At 38.8% G+C, this 9,226-nt stretch overlaps 1 protein-coding gene across 1 annotated transcript; it reads left to right on the forward strand.

The window, feature by feature from the left end:
* Nucleotides 1–260: 260 nt before the first annotated feature.
* On the forward strand, nucleotides 261–2,456 carry LOC132841732 (doublesex- and mab-3-related transcription factor A1-like). Its single transcript, XM_060864207.1, has 2 exons — nucleotides 261–673; nucleotides 1,480–2,456. Exons 1-2 carry the CDS (start codon nucleotides 301–303, stop codon nucleotides 2,247–2,249), a joined length of 1,143 nt encoding a protein of 380 aa, XP_060720190.1. The 5' UTR covers nucleotides 261–300; the 3' UTR covers nucleotides 2,250–2,456.
* Nucleotides 2,457–9,226: the final 6,770 nt, after the last annotated feature.

A 9,226-nucleotide genomic window follows, 5' to 3' on the forward strand; every position in this document is an offset into this window, starting at 1 on the left:
TGTTTGTGTGTGTATGTGTGTGTGTGTGTGTGTATGTGTGTGTGTATGTATGTGTGTGTATGTGTGCGTGTGTATGTGTGTGTATGTGTGTGAATGTGTGTGTGTGTCTGTGTGTATTAAATTTGTATTTGAAGAACAAAATATTTTATGTAAAGCTGATTGGCTGAAGCTGGCCTTTCTCTGAAAGGGGCGTGTCTGTGTCTAAGCGCGTGTGTTTGTGCGTGCGCGGGAGTCCAATTTCACACCTGTCTGAGGATTTAAAAACCTAAGTCTCTCCACACACACACACACGCTACAGGAATGGACGGTGCTCTTTCCCCATTGCACGCGCCCTTGTTGCTACGCGCTCCGCGCCTCCTGGACCGGGCTCAGTATCCCGCGAGGAGCCCGAAGTGCGCGCGCTGCAGGAACCACGGCGTTGTGTCGGCACTCAAGGGCCACAAGCGCTTCTGCCGCTGGAGAGACTGCGCATGCGCCAAGTGCGCACTCATCGCCGAGCGCCAGAGGGTCATGGCAGCGCAGGTGGCGCTCCGCCGGCAACAAGCGCACGAAGAGAGCGAAGCCAGACAGATGCAGATCCTCTACCCGGGGTCGGGGCTCATGGACAGAGGGGTCACCCCGAGCAACACACCGGGGCTACACGCCGCTTTCACCACCGAGCACAGGAAGAACGGTGCGTCCAGCATCATCATCATCATTATTATTATTATTATTATTATTATTATTATTATTATTATTATTATTATTATTATCTGTTGTTCTACTTGTCTCTATCAAGTCCTGTTATTATGGTCCTATGATTTATTATTTTACGTTTTTTTTCAGCTATTATTTATTTTTATATGTTATTATTTCTTTTAACGTTTTAATGGTATGTTAATTAAATGTTAATTAGGGCAATAGGCAAAACTTTTGATCTTTTGCATTTACACACAAATCTGCAGTTATATAATACAATATCTGTCAGTTATAAGGGACACTAAGAATCTAAAAAATCTGTTATAGGCGTTTTATAGATCTATATGTTCTAACCTGTTAGTGGCATGTTAATGATTTATTAGCTATATAAAGCCTTCTTTAATGGTCAGGTGTTCAATGGTTGACACTGTGTTGGTCTGGAAACAGTATAATACATTGGATATTATATTTTACTTTTTAATTTTTATATTTTATTGAATTTTTAAACGGAACTCGATTGTATATTTTATTTTCTACTCTATTATTAGAAATTGATAGAAACGAATAGAATTACTCAATGTATTCATCTCAAATGAATAGAAATTCGATATATTTATATATCTATACTTTTCTATTCCATTCGGTTTTATGTCTTGTTCATTTTCTTTACCTTCTATTCTATATTTTTTTCCACTATTTTGAACTCTGTTGAAGCCTGTTCAATTCTGCTCACAACTCATATTCATTTCTAGTTTATCATTTTCATTTCAGCTGAATTATTATTTTTTCGTTTGTTTGCAGGAGACGACCTGAAAAAATACATGTTTAACGGCTTCATGCTCGGTTCTCACGTGCTCCCGGTGACGTCTCCGGTGGCTAAGACTGAACTCGGCCCAGAGGTCAGTCCCACAGAACCTCTTCTTTTAAGAGGAAACCAGTCTCCCGGGTTTGACCAACTGTCTGATCGCACAACAAGCCCGCGATCTCTGTCTTCTTCAGATCTGGAGTCGGGAAGCGAGTCGGATAAACCGAAAGTCGATGCGTCTGGAGACGTGGCAAGGCCGGTTTCCTCCGGTAGAGAGCGTGAGCCTGCTGAGGTGCTGATGAAAATCTTCCCTCATGTGAAGCAGGATGTGCTGGAGTCAACTCTGTGCGCATGCACAGGGGATATCGTGAAGGCAATCGAAATGATGCTTTCCTCTAAAGAGGGACGATGCGCAAACGAACCGGGAGCTTTGTTAACGGAGAGCGCTTCGGCGGCACAGCGCCATCACGCGCTCCACATTTCGGCCTCAAAGTCGGCCTTCTCCCCGCTGCAGTCCACTGTTGTGAAATCTTTCGGAAGTGACGGCTTCTACGGGCTCAGTCCTTGTTTCGGGATCAACCCACTGCGTGTAGCGTATTCCGGTTCCGGAGGCGCGTTACCGAGCTTCATCTCTCCATACCTGTCATCCGGACTGCTTCCCGCAGTGCCTTTGCGCGCGCCCGTCGATTATCCGTTTCCCACTTTGACCTACCAGACCAAAGACAATCTAAGCACCTCATCTATCTACCCAGGGCACCGGAAGTGACTAAGACGGTTATTTTTGTGTATCACAGTACCGAGTGTGCTGATGCAGTTTTCTAAGCCTCCATTAAATGAACCTCTCTTGCCTTGAAATGTCGGACCCATTCTATTTTTGTACTTGCTTATATTTTCTAGCTTTATTTTTTCACTGAGCTGTACATAGCCAATACTGTCACGTTTTGTAAATAAACCTCCACTTGTAGAAAAAAAACAGGTCTCCATCAGAATGGTGTTGGTGTCTGTAGTGTTCAGGGTTTTCTTCACAAACACTCAAAAAAATCACAAAAAACTCTTTTAAGAGAAAACTGACTTATGGTTCTAACTTGATCAGCACTAGATCCTTCTTGATTGTTTCACCCAGACTTACATCAACATACATCCAAGATATGGGAGATCTAGGTGTGAGATTACATATCTACAGTCCTTCTAGAGATTACTGCTCTGTGGAGAGTTGGGGTATTTCCATCCTTTACAGGTGCTACTCTGATGTTTCTTCCCCCATCCAGATTAATCCCCCCAATCTACTCCTAAGCAACAAAATTTCACCAAGCGAATTTCACATAAAGACATTAACTGATCTTCCATTCAGAAATCATTTGAATGTTCACTATTAACCTGTTAATTTTATTAATGTGTTAATAAAACATTAGGCTACATTAAATGTCTTATTACCTGTCCAATTATAATCATCATCTGAGTGAGAAATTAAAGTTTAATATATTTCCTCCACTCACCATGATGTGATAATGAGTTCAACTTGACAAATTTTTACACACCAGAAATGTACACTTAGTGAATGGCCAAGTTACACAGAAATGTGATGCAGCAGTGCCCCCTGCTGGTAACAAACAATTTCAGCATCAATTGAAAAAATTGGAGAAATAAGTATTAAATTAACTAAAGAGTAAAGTTGACTAAAGAGTATTCCAGTTTTCTCTCTTAGTCCAAATACAGGCATTTTGGGCTGAGTAGAATCTGAGTTTGGTGTGTGTGTGCAAGCTCCTTATTTCCTGTGACCCTCTGTAGAATAATTGATACCGAAAAATTTGAATGATATGATCAGATCCTCGGATAAGCGGTAGAAGATGAATGAATGAATTAATGATCAGATCCTTTCAAGTTGTTTTACATACTGTATATTATGTGTTTTATTAAAGAAAAAAAGTATTGTAGCTGCAACATATTAATAAAGCTGTAACTTTATTCTGACGCTGGAAAATCTTCAAGACATAAGATTTACATAATATAATTGTTAACAGTAAGTAATTTATGTGTAAAAGGGAATAGAACACTCAAGACATGCTGCTATAGGTAAATGATCAACTTCAGGTACTTGATGCTCTTGATATAGGTTGTGTGATCCTATGCTAACTCTGCTGCATCACACAACTCATCACTGTCATTGATTATTTTCCTACAAAAGCACAACCCCATGTACATAGCTGCTATCCCCATCCTAGGTATCTCTAGTTAGTGTTGCCACACACTCTTGTAAAGGTACCAAAAACTATTTGGTAGAATTTGGACTATCTATCTCTTTAGGCTATATTGATTGATAGATAGCTAGATGGACTCTTTAAAAAGTCCAGGTACATTTCAGGAATTTGGCAGATGGCATTTATTCAGAGCGACTTAAACAGCTTATACAGCTGAGCAATTCTAGGCTAACGGCCTTGCTCAGGGGTCCAGCAGTGGCAGCTTGGTGGCCCTGGGATCCAAACTCACAACCTTTAGATCAGTAGTTCAACACCATAACCACAAGGCTACCACAGCCCTCAGTATATACTCCAGTGTGTGCATTCATTTTTAAAGCTGGGTTTCTAGCATGAAATAATCAAGTTGCTCTGATGTATATATATATATATAGCGATATATATATATATCACCAAGGTCAAACACTTACATGGGTATAAAAAGTCTACGTTATGTGTAAAATGTAATAATAAGAGTAATTTAATTCTTCACTACTGTATGATAATTACTTTGAATTACAGCTAATACAGGTAAATAAGATGAAGAAATTAATGACTAAATCTAATTTAACTGATTATTATGTGGATCAACTGGCAGATGCAAATCAGTGTGAATTCACTGGTCTGTGTGTGTGTGTTTACTTGTGCAGAAGAGATACACAGAATCTGATTATTGGATACATCTGCAGCCTAATGAAATTCAATAGCATCTGACTTTTAAAGGTTGCAGTTAAGAAGAAAATCTGCTTTTTGGTGTGTGTGTGTCCTGGGATGCCTCGGCTCAGCATGTTTCCGTGGAGGTTATTGACCTGTGTTTAAGCTGCCTCTGTATTGCTTTTCTAATAGCCGCAGTCAAGCGACTAATGAGAGCAGGGCCCCAATGTCATGATGCTGTTTTCTTTGTATTGATTAAAATACACACACACACACACACACACACACACACACACACACACACACACACACACACACACACACACACACACAATCTGCTGACAAATGGTCTTTTCTGTCATTTTTAAGTGGTAGAATAAGGACACCTCAGCCATATGCTAATGTGAGTAGAAACTAGCATGACCGTGCTAATCCTTCTAGCTGCCATTGATCGTTAACACACGGCTATGCTCAGAGTACCGACGTTTATCTTACTCTGTGATGTACTCTGTATTGTCATATTATTTCTTCATCCCAATATGGCTGACTATGGATTGATAAATCAATCTGAGCAGTCGTCCATGCCCTAGATAGTTCCTGTGGATCAATAACGTAGATTTGTTCATTTAAAATTGCTTTTTAAAATCAAACAGTCCAATCACTTTAACATGAACAACGCACTGTCACATAGGTATTGATTGGTTTACGTTGTTCAGTTAAAATACTATCACTGAAAGTATTAGCATAGTTAAAAACTAAAATAAAGATATCTAACTAAACTAACTAAAATAAATCAAATGTATTCATATCATTCATGCAAAACTGTAATTCATTGTAATATGCAAATTTTATTGATTCTATTCAGAGGACATTATCAGGACATTCAATTAAATCAACCAGGTGTGTAACATCTAAGGAATTAAACACGTTGCTGTTGTTTACAGTATAACCGTTAAGTTACTACTGAGTTACTATTAACACTCTTAAGCAGATTCTTTCCCTTTGAAAAGATAAGCTAAAGCTAAAGTGTTTTGTTTTTGTAATACCACAGCATTTTTTTTTCTCCCAAATTTAAACCTTTAACTACAAATGTAAACAGAAAAGAAAAAAACTCCCTGTAAGAAGAGATCTTCTATCTAAATGGTCCTTTCCTGGCTAAACAGAGGATGAATAAAGAAACTAAATACATGTGCATCTATAGAATATACACTCAGAGTCCATTTTATTTTGATCACCTGATCAGAAGTAGTTCTCCTGTCCAGCAGGGGGCAGTGTGTCTCCACAGGGGTTTATTATGTAGTGTCTGTTAGATTGGAGCTGTGCACAGCTGGAGTTGGACCTGCTGAGATATGTACACAATAATGGACTGCATTAGCTAACTAGAGGGAAATATAAGAAAGGATAAATGGGGGGGGGGGGGGGAGAGAGAGAGAGAGAGAGAGAGAGAGAGAGAGAGAGAGAGACAGAGAGAGAGAGATGTATAAGTGTATAATCCCATATAATTGCTAGTGAGAGGTGCAGGGAGAACTGCACAAGACAAACAGCTGTCTCAAATCACATACCCATGCACTAGATGATTTCTGGGTGATATTTTGTTAAAACCTGGGATTGTATTCATGAAAAGTCTTATAAATAGTGACAAAATGCCTAGCGTTTCCCCTTAAAATGAAAGAGAAGTGTAACAGTTCGGTGTGTAACAGTTTCTTTCCACAAGCCATCAGACTCCTTAATAACTGAACTGCACTGAGCACAACACACACACACACACACACACACACACACACACACACATATCAACTGTATGGTCTGCACAGACCTACACCAAACACACACACTTAAAATATATATCAATCAACCTGTTTACATGCTGTTTTTCACACTGGATTTTTGCTCTTTGCACATGCTGTCTCACATTTTAGTCGTTTGTTGTTTTGCATTTGTATTCTGCCATTATGGCGGATGACGGCATATAATGAGCCAAAACTCACAGGACAACAACTTTGCTAATGGACAGAAATATATACCTCATGCTTTCTTTAGAAATATAGTGATGGATTTAATCACTTTTAATCAGTTTTATCACTAGAGGAACTTCAGCGTATATTTTGACATGAAGAGCACATTATCTCACAGTATGATATATGTAAAAGTCACAAACTATATCAAGGACTCGAGTCTTGCTTAGTGAAAGAAAATGTTTTTGATTTAGTGAGAAACTTGAATGAATACGAATGGCAGCGAATAATTTTTTAAAAAGTTTTTCTTAAGGCTTTTTTGGACACACACACACACACACACACACACACACACACACACACACACACACACACACACACACACACACCTGTTAGTTTAGCTCAGCTCAATGCTCTAGGGCCTTGTCCTGCTGTTGCCACACTGTTCTCCACTTCGGCATGGTTGACAGATTCAGACTGTGAGGCGGGACAACCTTTGACCCCACCCATCGTCCTAGAAGTGTCACTCTGATCGACTGAACAGGTCTCAGATTAGATTGTGTTCTCCAGAGTCTGTTCTGCACTAGGGTGTTATGTTTTTTGAGGCAATGCTGCATTATATTGAATTGTTAGTTGAATGAATGCTCATCATTTGGGTGGATTTTCATGATATTGTGTAGTTTCATGAGAATTTTTTAAAGCCCAAAACCATAATTAATTAAAAAATACTAGAAAACTAGAGATTACTAGAGTTTTAGGCTTAGTATGAAATCACCAAATTCTTCATAGTGTTTAAAGCGGCAAAATCTTTTTTCAAAATGGCCGACACACCAAACGGAAGAAGCCATTTAAAATCCAAACTCAATCTAAGCTCTCTTAACTTAAATCATTTTTTTATTCCTTTGGAAAGGTTTCCCAAACATTAGCAGGAAAGAAAGAAATTGTTAGCTTGGAACATTTAATCGCATTCAGTGTTTTTCTTTTTTATCTGTATATATATTTTATGTATAGGGAAATGTTTATATATTTCCTATATAAAGTTCTACAGAAATTCCACAGAAGTAAAGTTTAAGGAGAGAACATCGCATTCGAATATTTTATTTCATCTGCAGGATTTCATCCGAAAATGAAAGTGAGAAAGAGAGAACAGGGTGAGAGTGAAGAATGCAAAAGTAGAGTGGGAATGAGAGAAGTCTGGATATCTGAAATAGAGCTTATTAATTTCTTCACTAGGAAAGTTGGAGATACATTTTTTCCCTCGCTTCTGCCCTAGAAAGGCAGCCATGCTTAGACGAAGTCGTGCTGATGGAATACATTATTGCATTATGGGTAAATTCTCCTTGGGAAATTGGAATGGAAGGCGGCATACCTACAACACACACACACACACACACACACACACACACACACACACACATGCACAAGCAGGTTGGCTTTTTTCAATAATGGTGCCAGCAGATGGGGAATGTAGATCATAACTCTCTGTAGTTGTTTGTCATTGCAGCCGTGTGGTTTGATGGAAGCGATTTATAACTGAAAATCAGATCCCTCAACACTCATAAAAAAAAAAAAAAAAAAAAAAAAAAAACCCACTTGGTTTCACACGGCTCCAGATTCCTATGCATTCGTGGCCCCATTTCTTCAATAGACACCCTATTTTTATTACCCTGTTTGTTTCGAGCTGCACTGTTTAAGATGCTAATATCCAGATGGACTCAGTGATAGGTTGCTATTCAGAGCCGTCACTGCTGCACCTGCTAACATTGTGCCATTTTTGAGACATTCTAGTTTCACTTTGTGTAACCTTATGAAGAAAAAAATCTCAACTTCCAAACAAAAAACAAAAAACAAACTTCCAGTGTCCTAATATAAGGGCAGCTGTTCTGTCCTGTTAACTCTGTTCTTTGTGTCTCAGTGTCTGTATTTATCCATTATCTCATTACTCTAATTATTATTTACATAATCTATTTAGACTCTAACAATCTGTTTACAGCAGTGAATTGAATGCAAAAATTTTAAAGGGGAGAGAAAAAAGAGTAATATGAAATGAAAATAAATCTTAATCTAACAAATTTACAGGTAGATCACATGAAGAGCAAGAATAAATTACACTGTATTTAGGACTAATTATACAGTGTCATCTATTCAAAATATAGTGTGATCTACCTGTATGTTGTCACCTGTAGGGTGTCCGTCTTGTGGCCCAATGACAGGCTTTAGGCTCCCTGGACCCTGCGACCCTCAATAAGCTAAGTGGTTTAGAAACCAGATAGATGGATGGTGTTGTAGCTATAAAGGAATATGGCATTTTATATCGTTAAAATGTAAATGTGATATGTTTCAGAACGCAGGTTACAAAAGTGCACATGATAAATTACCAAAACATTTAGCCATTTTCCATGTGTGGTGCTTGTTGGATTTTATCATTTCTCCTTTGCTGCTAGTGTGATTCTCGTTTGTGTTAGCATTTTTAGCCTAGCTTTTGAAGACACGCTACACGCAGTCCACCACCGTATCTGTCTGATCTACACCTACAGCTGCAGTAAATATCTTTAAATATAAAGTTGCATAGTGTTAAATAAAGTCCATGTCATCTTCAGTGGAAGTTGGACTTAAACAAAGCTGCAAAAGATGACCACGAAGGTTTTACAGATTTAGCAGAGCCATTGTGTCTCGTCAGGCTTTCTGCTGTGGCTTGATGGATTATCTGTAGCAGTTCCTCTGGGTCTATGAGAAATTTCCCCTCAGAGACTGAAGGAGGTTCGTAAACATCCATCTCACTTACTGACCTTCAGCTGTTGATTATAATGACATGCTAATCACACTCACGTGAACCACTGACTCAGCACGGCTCTGCTGCTTTAAACAGCTCCTTTTGGATGAATTGATTGGCAAATAAT

The sequence above is a fragment of the Tachysurus vachellii genome, chromosome 2 (genome assembly GCF_030014155.1).
Source record: "Tachysurus vachellii isolate PV-2020 chromosome 2, HZAU_Pvac_v1, whole genome shotgun sequence".
Lineage (NCBI taxonomy): Eukaryota > Metazoa > Chordata > Actinopteri > Siluriformes > Bagridae > Tachysurus > Tachysurus vachellii.